General features: G+C 41.1%; 1 protein-coding gene across 10 annotated transcripts in view; it reads left to right on the forward strand.

Annotated features, from left to right (window-relative positions):
* TBL1X (transducin beta like 1 X-linked) overlaps positions 1–14,263 on the forward strand; it is a 198,415-nt gene that overhangs the window by 140,347 nt on the left and 43,805 nt on the right. For 8 of the 10 annotated variants that reach the window (XM_068682540.1, XM_068682512.1, XM_068682549.1 and 5 more), the window contains one exon: positions 175–282. The exons of the other annotated variants lie outside the window; for them this stretch is intronic. In XM_068682540.1, the coding sequence (XP_068538641.1) occupies positions 225–282 (58 nt within the window). In that variant the 5' untranslated portion in view covers positions 175–224. The remainder of the gene's footprint in view (positions 1–174; positions 283–14,263) is intronic. 10 annotated transcript variants of the gene reach the window in all.

Here is a 14,263-nt window from a genome sequence, read left to right on the forward strand (position 1 = left end):
AGTACAGCTCAAGTACTTGACTCACGGTATTTAATGGGTGCCTCACATGGGGATATACCAGCTCTAATAATGAGACCGTAAAATACCTTAACAAATCCCACCTCTATTTTGCTAACAACTTTATTCATAAATCAAGATAAAACAAAACCTGTTCTTTTCTTTCCCTTTGAACAGAGCGTGGATCACACTTCTCGTAAACCTCATCATATTGAGGTTGGGCTAAGATGAGCATAACCAGTGACGAAGTGAATTTCTTGGTGTATCGCTATCTCCAGGAATCAGGTGAATTTCCTGTCTTTCATCACAACTCCAGGTCATAGATGAAATGGGGAAACTGGCTTATTGCACGGTGTTGCTTTAGGAATGTTGTGTTGAGTGTTCAAGACTGATAAACCCAGACTAAATATTTCTTGCACAAACCCATGCTTCGTTGAAATCATGATCCTGAACATAAGAAAAGTGCAAACATACGCAGGTACAAAGCAAACATTGCAGTTAGGCAAAACAAGAAAGTAAATAACATTGTGCTAACAAATGTTTGTAGAGTTATATCATCAGAGCCAAAGTCATTCTTGGCAGCACAGGCACAAAGCACATTGATTTTGTATCTTTTTTCTTAGCTTCTTGAAATAGTCCTGTCAGATATTTATTAATAAAGGGTGATTGTATACATTAATTTTATATCGGTCGGATGGTGAGCTCAGAATTGGAAAATTGGATGCAAATGTCTGACGTTTTATAATTTCATTAAGATAATTACATATGTAAAATGACCTGTGCAGGTGATACCTCTTGTCAGCGTAGCTGTGTCTTAGTGTCACTTCCACTTCTGTCTGTCTTCAACTCAAAAAAAAAAACAAAAAAAAAACAAAAAAACAAGAATGCCTTTAGAAAGCCTTTCCTTTTGGAAGGAACACTTCATCTTTCCTTCAAAAAAAATGGAAAATGAAACTTAAATGTAGGGTCTATTTTTTTTTCATAGTCTTGATTCTACTCTTTGTATCTCTATTCACAAATGGAGAATGTTCTGTTAAAGCAGAGGTGATTGGGAATGTGGGAAACACTGACAAAGCATTTATAGGCAGAACTCCAGTTTACCTAGGACAGGCGCTGTGCTCTGGGTTGGTTGAAGACTTGACTGAAAACATTTGGTGTTTCATATGCTGAAAAAAAAAAAAAAAGTTTGTGAAAAATATGAAAAATACATGTCTTCACATCAGAAGACATGAAGCCAGCTTTGGAATAAGCCCCCCGGCCTTGGGAGATGTCTTGGATTGAGGATCAAAATCCCAGAATATTTTGATTGGATTTTTTTTTCTGATGGGGAAAAAAAAAAAAAGAAAAGCAGCCTTTCTTATTCTTCTTGGTAGATTGGTAGTATATGGATCAGTGTTGTGTAATGATTCATAAAGAGGCTTTACAAAGCCACTCAAGAATGGTTGTATCAGTCAAATGTCAGGCAAATGTTCTTTTTGGTGATGCCTCTCCCACAAGCGAACAGTAACTTCTGCCACTTTAGGGAGAATTTCACACAAATCTTCAGTTTAATTGCAATTTGTACTGCTCTTAACTTCGTATGTAAAGGGCCAAATGTTTATCTTACTGAATACACTCAAACTAAGGGCATTCACAAAAACATTGTATTTCCGCTGTTGTTTTTTTTTTGGCATGTGTGTGTGTCTAACCCATATAAGAGAGTAGAAATTGAGGTTAAATATTTGAAGGAATATTCGAATGTGGTTCAAACCGAGCATATTAAAATCTAGATGTTAGGTATTGCTTTAACAGATATACCTGACAGTTTGGAAGTAATTCCATTCGGCAAATAAGAGCTATAAGCAATGATGAATCCTCTAATCTATTTAAAGAGCTTCTCACGTTCTGTTTAAATCTTCTTTCATACCCTCTTGTTTTTCCATGGAGATTTTTATATCTTTATTTTCAGATAAAGTAGGGTAACAAGACAGAAATTGTTATATAGTATCTCGCCTTTCTACCTGCTAATACAAATGCCATAGGATGAGGCAGCAGATGAAAGATGTTCTGAATCAATAGCTTACAAAATAAGGAGTGATAAATTTAGAGGGCTAGTGATTAAATACAATTTAAGTTGAAACTCCCACAGTTCAAAGAGTTTGCCAAAAATAAGGTTATTGGATTAATTATGGTAACATTAGCTGAACTCTCAAAAATTGTATTAAGCATAGCCATAAAGTTAGCTTACAAGACCATACAAATGTTCAGCTTTTCTTCTTAGTTATCTGTTCTTTAATCTCATCCTGTAAAAATTCCTGTCTCTCTCCTAAAATGTACGCAAATAGTGGGAGGAAGAGAGAAATGACAAAAGGAAATATATGTGGGAGGAAAACTGTGTAAAAACCAAACTATACCTATAATATTTCAAGTGTTTTGCAGCTGCAAGGCACAGAAGCATTTGAGATTATTTGAAACATTATCACAGCAAAGATACTGATTGGTGCTTTACACTTCATGATGAAAATACTTGCTGGTCATTCCTATAGAAATTCAGCTCTTCTGAAACTGAAGTTAAACGTGAAAGTCAATAATTACATTTCCCGTCTTAATTCTCTGTCAGACTAGAAAACTTGCACAGGAGAGTACTAATAGAGTTGACCTGTCTAAACCATTATTATTGTTTTTTAACAAATTTTGGCATACCAAGGGGAGTTCTAGTGAAGGACAAAAACAAATGTTGTGCCAGAATTTTTAAAGGTAAACAAGATGATCCAGATAGCTAAAGGCTAAACAAAATCACTGAAAGTTGAAACTAGATATCTATAACAAAAAAAAATAAGATATGACAACATACCTAATACCAACCAGCAAGTTTTTGTGGGTAATAGATCTTTTCAAACAAACTAAAGACTGCTGTTTCCAAGATCACAAATTACAACGACAAAGATAACTGTGCTGACAGTATTATACTTAGACTGCTTTATGACATTTACTTAGACTTGTTGACACACTGTCATTAAAAGCAAAACAAAACTGTGTAAAATCTGTGTAATCCATTGTTATCAAGTGGATTAAAAACTGGCTAACAGAAACATCTTATAAAGGCGATGGGAGATGAGGAATATTGATCTCAAAGATTGCTTCTAGTGGGAACTCACAGGAGTCTGTTCTTGCCATGATGCTTCTCAATAGCTTTATCAGTGACCTGGAAGGAAATATGAAATGATACTTGAATACATTTGCAGATGGAATGAAATGGTGAATAGTGGCACTGTTATAGTGACTGATCCTGGGGTTTAACAGAGAAAATTACAACCAGGGAGACTGTGTGCTTTGAGTCCTCTGCTGCTGGAGAAGCAGGGCTGGAGAAGGGCTGGTCTAGTGGCAGTGGATTTAAATCCCTTCAGTACAAGACAGGACTTGGACAAGTTCAGGCTCTAACTGCTTAGCTGTATTAAAATAAATGCATAGATAAATAAATACGTGTCTTGTCACATAGGTGCCTATCTCAGGGCATATCTGTGCCCAGAAAAAGAAGCAGTGCATCAGACATAATTTTCTTGTAGACTCTCTGGGTTGATGGAATAAAAATTCTACCACTGAGAAGGCAAAGTGTTTTTACTTCTGCAGTAGGGCCGTGCATGCCCCCTTTTTGAGCTAAAAAGAAGCTGTTTGGTTTCAGTTTCAGGTTGTTAATTCTTATCCAAAAGCCAAGTCCTGCAATGTTCAGTTTAGTCCTTTTTGAATGTGTGCTTTTTGGCACACAATTTGAAATAGCCAAGTTCTTCAGAGTGCTGAGTGCTTCCGAGCTTTGTTCATGTCAGGAGTCAGACTTCTAAAAGTCAGGTTGTGGTTATTTGTAGGAGTTTTGATTCAGAGACCACTTCTAAGGGAAAATGTTGGCCTCAGTTATTAAAACCAGGCTTGGATGATGTCCGCACTGTGAGCATTCTACCGGTGTGGAAGTGTGAGCACACAAAGTACTGCTGTGGTGGACATAGTTACACCAACAGGCAGGTGTATTGACAGAAGTGAAACAAGCTGTACCAATGAAGGCATAGTTCTGCCATCCAAATTATGTTGGTTCAGGTTTGCACCTCTTCAAACTCCTGAGAAGCATATTCTTGCCAGCAGCCATCTTCACTGCTGACATAGTCCTTCTGCTGGTTTTCTTCAGCGTGAAGGATTGTGATTCTACAAAAACAGACCGAACTCAGAAGACAGAGAATTCCCATTCTGCTTTGTCTGCCCGAAACAGAAGCAGTTACTTGTCTTTTGGTATAAAGGGCAGAGCAGTACAATGGGAGTAACCAATGCACAGTAACAACCTTAAAGACAAATGAAGAGCAGGAGAATGGCAAAAACAAGTCACATCAAATCTTTCATGTACCTTTAATCTACAGTGTGCTGCCATCTGTTGTGAGTGACAAATCCTAACATAGATTCAAATGCTACAATAAATTACCTTCCCTATCCAGCCTAATGTGCCAACTCGGTTATTAAAGCTTTTTCAAATTTAGTACTTTTGACGTATTGATTGACTGATTTAATTGTGTTCCTTTTGTAGCACTTACATGTATTTTGCAGTACAAAACCTTTATCTGAAAAACAGCTCCCCATCTGTCTGTGGCTTCCACTGCTCTCTCGTAGGACATCTATTGTAGTGTATGTCTGGCAACGCCTTGTTAGAGTTAAGGTTGCATAAGTTTCCATTTTCTCTCAAACTTTCACTGTTTGGTTTGAATTTTTCCATGTATGACATAGACTTGATAAACTATTCCACAGCGTACAATCAGTACCATGTCCAAGACAATAAAAACACTAGCTGGATGCTTGTGCTAAACACATCAGTGAAATTTGTGGCTGCTGACTTGGGACAATTTACCATTATACTTCAGAATTGTCATTTGTTTTCTTCCCAACCATATGAAATAAGGCAGCTAATAACATAGTTGCTTTCCTTCCGTAGATTCTGGATGACAGCACTGTATTGGTTTCATGTTTGACAGATTTTCCTTGTTTTCCTAGAAAATAAGATAGGCCCAAAGGGCACATACAATGTGAAGTGTTTCTGTGAATCACAGCACAAAATCCTTTTAGAGTTAAGCACATGTAAACAAGGGCCTTTCCTGTTAGCCACATCCAGTGCATCTTACTCTCATTCTGCCTTAGGAAATCACAAGTGGCATGGATATTCTGAAGCTTTGGGGATTTCAGCATTGTGATATTGTCCAGACAGATAGTAAAAGTTGGAACTGCACTACATTATATTTTTTCCAGTGCCAGTTACAGTTCTTTGAAAAGCAACCAACAAAATCTGAAAGAAAAACGTGTATCATAGAATGGTTTGGGTTGGAAGGGACCTTAAAGACCACCCAGTTCCAACCCCCTGGCATGGGCAGGGACACCTCCCAGCAGACCAGGTTGGACAAAGCCCCATCTGACCTGGCCTCAAATACCTCCAGGGATGGGGCACCCACAGCTTCTCTGGGGAACCTGTTCCAGGGCCTCACCGCCCTCATAGGAAAAAATTTCCTCTTAACATCTAATCTAAATCTACCCTAGTACAGATTTTCTACCTTGTCCTATCACTGTCTGCTTATATAAAAAGTCACTTTCCATCCTCAATAAGCCCCTGTCGTGGTTCCGCTCGAGTGGGCAGCCGAGCTCCACCACAGCCGCTCTCTCACTCCCCCTCCTCAAAGAGGAATGGGGAGAAAATGTGAAAAGGACTCAAAGGTTGAGATAAGGACGAGAAAATCACACAGTAATTAATGTAACAGGCAAAACAGACTCAGCATAAGGAGATAGTAAGTTTTATTGCTTATTACTAACAAGCTAGAGAAGTGAGAAACAAAGGAAAGAAACCACAAGCACCTTCCCCTCCCATCCACCCTCTTCCACCTCCTCCCCCCGAGCGGCACAGGGGAATGGGGGTTACAGTCAGTCTACAGCGCTTCTTCTGTGCCGCTCCTTCTCGGTCACTCTCATCCCCTGTGCTGTGGGGTCCTTCCCACGGGATACAGTCCTTGATGAACTGATCCAGCATGGGCTTCCCACAGGCAACAGCTCTTCCAGAACTGCTCCAGATATGGGTCCGTACCACGGGGTCCATCCCTCAGGAGAAAACTGCTCCAACCTGGCTCCCCTACGGGCAGCAGCTCCTGCCAGGTCACCTGCTCCTGCGTGGGCTCCTCTCCACGGGCTACAGGTCCGGCCCAGAATCTGCTCCGGCAGGGGTCTTCCACAGGCGGCAGCCTCCGTCGGTGCAGGGCCACCTGCTCCTGCGTGGTCTCCTCCACGGGCTGCAGCGTGGAACCCTGCTCCACCGTGGTACTCCATGGGCTGCAGGGGGACATCCTGCTTCACCATGGTCCTCACCACAGGCCGCAGGGGACTTCTGCTCCGGTGCCTGGAGCACCTCTCCCCCTCCTTCTACACTGACCTTGGCACCTGCAAGGCCATTCCTCACTCCTATCACTCTCCCGGCTGCTGTGTGGCACAGTGTTTTTTTCCCTGTCTTAAATATGCTCTCACAGAGGCGTAAAACAACATCGCTTATTGGCTCAGATCTGGAAAACAATGGAGCCCTTACCAAACATGGGGCAGCATCTAGATCCTTCTCACAGAAACCACCCCTATGGCCCCCTGCTACCAAAACCTTGCCACATAAACCCACTACAGCCCCGTTTAACTACCAAAAGGCCACAATGAGGTTTCCCCAGGGCCTTCTCTTCTCCTGGCTGAACAGCCCCAGCTCTCTCAGCCTTTCTTCACAGGCGAGGTGCTCCAGCCCTCTGATCATCTTTGTGACCCGCCTCTGTACCTGCTCTAACAGGTCCATGTCCTTCTTGTGCTGGCCCAGACCTGGATGCAGTACTCCAAATGGGGCCTCATGAGTAAACTAAATTAAAGCCAGCCTGATGTAACCCCATTTACAAGAATCCTCTGGGCCAGAGCCATCAGCCAGCTGTTTACCCATCTTATTATGCTTTTATCTAACTGCGTTTTAGTCATTTTGTCCAGAAGGATGCTGTGAGAGGCAGTATTGAAAGCTTTACTGAAATCCAGTAAATTACATCAGCTGGCTTCCTTCGGTCAACTAGCTGGGTGATCTTGTTGTAGAAGGAAACTAAGTTTGCTAGACATGACCTTCCCTAGTGAACCCATGCTGACTCTGACCAATGACTGTTGTCCTTTAGGTGTTTTTCATTAAGTCCCAGGATAATCTTTTCCATAATTTTACCAGACTGAAGTGAGACTGACAGGCCTGTAATTGCCAGGATCTTTCTTGCCCTTCTTGAAAACTGGGACCACATTTGCCAGCTTCCAGTCTACTGGGACCTCTCCAGATGAGTACTCCGGGATGCATCCCATCAGGCCCCTTATCAGGCCCCTTACTGGGCCTGAAGATTAATATTAATCTGTTCTTTTAAATTTGTGCCTTACACAACGATCTTTACTCACATAAGCCTATGTATTTTTTTCTCTGAAGTCAATGTTTTTTCCTGTGTGTGAATTATGTTTACATTATTTTAAACAACTGTGTATAGCACAGAGTTCCTGAGTCACAGATGTGAAAAGCGCATGAAAATAATTCAGTTTAAGCATAGCATAAAATATTGGCATATATAGGTCAGCTAAATTTGCTTCAAAGCTGCTTCCTTTGCATAAGAAGGCTGCTGCTAGGTAGAAGGGGAAATGTTCAGTGCATGGGGTTTACTTAAATTATTAAAATATACACCTTGAAGAATAATTCATTAGAAGAATGAGCTACTTGGTCAATAAAGGCTCATGGCCAGTATGATCGTTTAAAAAAAGCACAGTGTGCACTGTTAATAGGGTCTGCAGATAATGATTTTTCCTTTTTTATTTTTTTTTTCATTTCTAGTTTGGATTATTAGGATCGAAGGAGAGTTCAGGCTGCATGGCATCACAGGATGTCACAGAATGAAAGAACAGTTAATGCTGGAAGGGACCTTTGGAAATCATCTAGTCCAAGTTCCCTGCTCACGTCAGGGTCAGCTAGAGCAGGTTTTCAGGGCTGTCTCCAGCTGGGTTTTGAGTATTTCCAAAGATGGAGGGTCCCAGTATTTGACCACCTTCATGTTTATTATGTTTAAATGGAATTTCATGTGTGCTTCCATTTGTGTGCTTTTCTTCTTGTCCTGTCACTGGGCAACACAGAAAGCTCCATCCTCTTTGCACCTTCTCAGGTATTTATCCCCCTGACCTTCCCTGCTCTAGGATGAACACATCCAGCTGCCTCAGCCTTCCCTGATACGTGACGTGCTCCAGTTCACTGGTCACCATTGTGCCCTGTTGCTATCTTCTCTCCAGCGTGTCCCTGTCTCTTGTGCTGAGGAGCCCAGAACTGGGGCCGGCACTCAGGTGTGTCTGAGCAGCACTGAGGAGAGGGCAGGGATCACATCTCCATCAGCCTGCTGGCTACACTCCTCGTAGCACAGCTCAGGATGCTGTTGGCTTTCTTTGTTGCAAGGGCACATTGCTGGTTCAGGTTCAGCTAGGCCAGCCTCCCACTCAAGGGTGGGAAGATTCAAAGGTCTTTGAGAGCACCTGTAGATAGAGGTGCCATTAAACATGGTCGTCACTGGAAGGCTCTTGAAGCTGTGTTACGTAGCTGTACTCTAATGGTAAGGATGGAGAGCTTTTGTTTTCTGAGAGAAAAACACATCATTGAAATGACATCCTGCCACCCAAAAATAAAATACATGTTGGTATAGTAACCATCTATGGCTGTATTATTTCTGTCTACATATGTATGGTCACTGACTCTTGGGTCACATGTGTGCTGCCTGTGATGTACAAAATGCTGCCCATGAGACAAAACTCAGCTTCATTGATGATATAAAGATGCTTGTGTATTTGCTTAGCTTCTATTGCACAGGTACCCTTGTGCTAATGTAACTGGGCACTGGACAGGTTTAATTGATTAAATTAAGGAATACACTTTTTTAGGAAATACATGAAAACTGTGTGTTTGAACCTGGCCTTGAAGTGTTTGTGCCTCAATTTTCTTGTTTGAAAATGAGGTTAATGCTAAGTACGGTACCTCACAGCAGGTAGTAAGAGGTTATAGTCCTAAAATGTACTGAAATGCTCTGAAGATAGACTATTAAATGTGTGCTAATACAGTATTTAACAGTATTTTTCTATTACTTTAAGATTATATGCAAATTTATGTAGGTGAATATATATAAATAAAGTACGAACGAGATGCTAACTGTGTGTTACTATTCAGGAACTGATGTTAAGACTGAGGGCAGGGATTCTTTCACCTTTTCAGCTGTATGATGGCTAGGCTTTGGAGCAGTACAAAATCCATTTTTAATTCTCATGGTTTAGCACAGATCTGATTTGTGGGCATTCAGCCCTATTTATATGATGTGTTATCCTCTTTAGGGCCAGCCTACTCAATTAGAATAAAATTACTTAAGCTTATGATCCAAATCTCTGATCAACTGGAAGTTGGTTATAGAACCAACATTTGTGACCTTTCATGAATTACTGAGGTAAGTAAGAGCCACAGTGTTATTCTAGGAGTGGAATATGTATTATAGTGACTTTCTGGATAGCAGTTCTTGAGATATTTGAGAAAAGCAGTTTTGGTTTAAATAAAAGTGTTTCCTAAAAGTCACCCCAGAATTAACATTCCTATCTACTGAGGAACTGTCTGTTACTAGATGTTGCTTGAAATCTAACATAATATACATAACCTCCCCAGCATAATATGTAAAAAGGAATGTACTGTCAAAAGGGTATAGAGATTTTCATTAAACTGCTACTCTTTTTTAAAAAAAATCTCCTCTACTTTCTGTATTTCTTCTAAATTAAGGAGGAAATGACTGTATGATTCCAGAAACAGTGAGACTGATTCTGAATGTGAAATGATATTTCATAGTTGGAGGATGGATGGCTGCTGAAGAGACATATCCATTTCTTGAATAAGAACTCTATTATTATGCATAGTTTCTCACTCTGCTAGTAATCATTTATTCTCTTTGCAAATACTAAGTAGAGTTTAAGAAAATGATGATCAGCATTAGAAGACAGCCAGCCAGCTTTACTGGGTTGCAGTTCCAAAAACATGTTGTTTTAAACTTATCAAAACTATAGATCTTGAGAACGGTGAAGCTATTAGGTTAAAGGTAAATATTTTTGCCAGCTTCCTTTAAAGAAAAGCAAATTGGTTGCTAAGCTGACAGCACCTCTGTATCGTGTGAAACAATGTGCAAATACAAACCCCATTGTGTGCTTTTTTCCACAGAACAACGAATACAAACTAGCAGTATTTGACGGTCAGCTTCCCAAAATCCAAATTCCACAATGGAGAGGAAAAAATATTTTTACAGCTACGGACCTTACTGTTTTTGTCATAATTTGTTCTGGTTATATTTTCAAAAGAACGTAGTAAGCTGTACGAGGGCTATTTTTTTGTGTGTTTATATGCACAGACTTAAAAGTTATGTGACCAGATAACTACTTTACAAACACACATATAATCAATAATTTTCAATGCTTCGTGGTACAGATCAAATGGTCCTTTTGAAAACTTCTTTCTCTGTGTCTTTTACCCCTGTTGCATGACAGCAATATAAATGCCATGTAAGAAAAGCGGTACTTGGTGCAGGATTTTGTAAGTTCCTGTAAGGGAAAAAAACACACTGAATATCTTGTTCCTTTGCCATCTGCAAAACTCTGCTTACTTGGTATTTCCTTCTAGGTCACTCAACAGTTTTATACACTTGGCTGTTTTAATTTTTCTTTGGCCTGAAAGTTGCCGTACAGTGCTGGATCTCAGACATGGAGCAAACATGGTGATTTTAAGTTATGTGAACATAAACCTGTGTAAATTTATTCCATAGCACGGGCTTTCGTTCTGATCAGCTGATGTCCTAGTTTTTAAAGCTTGCACAAAAAGTATAGTATAGGGTTATTAAGAAAACAGGATATTGGGGCGGAGGCAGATACTTTGCCGTGGGGGGAAGTCAAGATGGCTTTGCTTAGTAAAACCAGCAGTGTTACACATCTTGTCAATGTACTGCTTTTCCTGATGGTTGTCCAGGCCCAGAGAAAGAAGCTGTATCTGCAGCACCGCAGTTTTGCTAATAAGCTGTGTGACGGGGACTTTCTGCCCGCACAGCTATGGCAGTTATAAATCACACTTCCTCACATCTCTAACCAGCACAGCTCTATTAGGATGTGTGTAGACGCAGTGAACAGAAACAATCCTGGCGCTGAAGTTCATGACTGCCCACTGAGTGTCAGCCATGGTATCCTACTTGCCACTGCTCACAGGTGTATATTACAACTGATAAAAAGAGTACAGCTTACAAAAAAAAAAAATAAATAAAAAAAAGAAGTATATAAGACTCTAAAAGCTTCTCATGCATGAATGTGATCCTTCCAATGATCTACATCTCTTTGGATGGTTGGTTCCACGAACAGGACTGAAAGATAACGGCATCCCTTTAATTTAGAAGGAAAAGATTATTTTTTTCTTGCAGTGGCCTACTTCAAATCTTGTCCATAGTTGTATTAAAATGCTAGGTCTATGTTGACATTTATTTGAAGTTGTCAGTCTACTTACACAGAGTGACTGAAAAAGGGGGATTATTTCAGACCTTGTTTTCAAAAGATTTTTTTGAAGTTCCTCTTTTCCATTGCTTGTGTTCTGTTTTCTGTCTGTATCGTATTTCTCTTTTTGTCAATGTTCAGCATTCAGAAAGACTTAAACAGTGAGTGCCAAGTATTGCTCATCAAAAGATCGTTTCCAAGTAGTATTAATCTTTTCCAACATATTTTCCTTCTTGAAAAAGAAAAAAAAAATCTGCCAACAACATTCTTTGGCACATAATAAAATAATTTTGGGTAGCGACATTTACTCTGAATTCTTGGCAAAAGGTGAGCAGGTCAGATATCCAAGAAAAAAGGGTGTAACGTTTAATATTAGTGAATAATCGCTTCTACAAATCTTAGGGTAACCAGGCACATTATAATGTTGGCGAATGACATAAACTACAGCTAGGGATCCTTTCTTTGTATTTCCCAGGGGCTGGGAAAGAGCTTGTAATACAGGACACATTTCCCAGGGTTCTGGAAATAATTTTAATCATTCAGCAATCCTAATCTTAAAACAAATGTACAAGCCCTATTGTTCAGCTGATTTTTCTAAAAATATATTTCAACTGCAGTTCTTATTTTAAATTGCTAATGTGTGTCCTTGTTAAGACCTTTATGTAATTGCGAAGGTAAGTCTTCAAAACGAAGCAGACGCTGCCAAAGCCAGAGAGGCACTCCAGGATGTATTACTGAGAAAGAAAAAGCTCAGCTAGGAGAAGAATCTCAGTCTGCTGTGAATAATAAACAAGATGTGGCATAGGATTTTTGCCCACCAATTTTTTAACTGTTTGTAGAGTGTTACCAATGGCTGTATACACCAAACTGTTACTAACTGCAGCTGAAGGTATTTCAGAGAAACCAGTGTCCTTTCTGTGAAAGCTCTGCGTATGTACACTGGGGTTATGTGGAGATATTTTTATGTCTGTGGTGGTTTCACCCTGCTGGGCAGCTGAGCTCAACCACAACCACTCTATCACTCCCCTACCTCTAAAGCACAGGGGGAGGAAATATGATGAAAAAGGTCTCAGGGGTTGAGATAAGGACAGGGAGATCACTCACCAATTACCATCATGGGCAAAACAGACTCAGCATGGGGAGATTAATATAATTTATTGCCTATCACTAGCATACTGGAGCAGCGAGAAACTAAACGCAAACCCAAAACGCCTTCCCCCCATCTGCCCTCTTCTACGTCCTCCCTCCAAGCTATTCAGAGGAACAGGGAATGGGGTCTATGGTCAGCCTCTAAATCTTTATCTCCACTGCTCCCTCACGGTCACTCCCTGCCCCTGCTCCATGTGGATGCCATCCTTCCCCGTCTGAGCCTGCAGGGGCTGCCCACAGGCAGCAGCTCTCCAAACACTGCTCCCACATGGCTTCGTATCACAGGGTCGATCCCTCAGGAGCAAACTGCTCTAAAATGGTACGCCACAAGCAGCAGCTCTGGCCCAGGGCCTGCTCCTGCGGGGGCTCTCCATGGGCCGCAGCCTCCTCCAGGCCACATCCACCTGCTCCACCGGGGGCTCCTCCACAGGCTACAGGGGAACTGCTGCTGCGTGCCTGGAGCACCTCCTGCCCTCCTGCTGCACTGACCTTGGGGGCTGCAGGGCTGCTTCACACTCCTCACTCTCCCAGCTGTTGTCACACAGCAGGTTTTTGTTCCTCTTCTTAAAATCTGCTCTACCAGAGATTCAACCAGTGTCACTCCCTAGCTTGGCTCTGGTCAGTGGCAGGTCCCTTTTGGAGCCAACTGGAGCTGGCTCTGGTCTGACATTGGGGCAGCTGCTGGGCTTTGCTGACAGAGGCCACTCCTGCAGACCCACCTGGTACCAAAACATTGCCACATAAACCCAAAACAAAATCTACATAGTTTCATTGAGACAGAAATGTAAGGAGTAGCAAGGATAGGGATCTGTGCTACATCTGTAATTTGCACTCAGTGCATCCCATGGAAGGGGAAATCCTGGACTGCAAAATGGCAGGTGCAGTCAAGTACTGTGAAGAACGTCATTGGGTTCTTTCTCTGGGGCAATGGGCAAGAAATAATAAGTAAGTTACTTCAAGATGTAGACTAGCATGTGTTAGGCGCCTGATCAAGAAAATGTGATTGTTTTATGTTAAATTGTTTACTTCTGGTTTTGAAGCCAGAAATTGCATTCTTACGTGAACCGTCAGATAAGAGCATAGGGATACATACTCTTTGCTTCTCTACACTAGCAAAACTAGATTTTCAGAAGTCTTAATTTAGCATTAATTATGCCATTTGTGCATAATTAGTATTTAGAGGAAATATTTTTCTTATTAGTCCTATTTCACTGTTCTTCAGTAGAATTTCTTTAAACTGCAGTAGTGGTGCTGTAATTTATTGCAGGTCACCATGTTGCACCATTCTTCCCTTCTTGCCTTCTTTCTTAGATAACATTCCCGAGACCCAGATGACAAACTTCGGAAGATCTTTTTCCACTGGTTGCATCTGGTTTCTTTGGCAAGCTTTGGAGTTACTTGGGTTTGGTGTCATGGTACAGCTGTCCCCATGCAATCCCATCTTTTCCTCCTGTGTGCAATATACTTTTGACTCACTGTGCTGTGGAATGTTTCTGCTTGAAGTGTCTAAATCTCCCACAAGTTTTGCATTTACACCAAT

Source organism: Anas acuta, chromosome 1, assembly GCF_963932015.1.
Source record: "Anas acuta chromosome 1, bAnaAcu1.1, whole genome shotgun sequence".
NCBI classification, from domain to species: domain Eukaryota; kingdom Metazoa; phylum Chordata; class Aves; order Anseriformes; family Anatidae; genus Anas; species Anas acuta.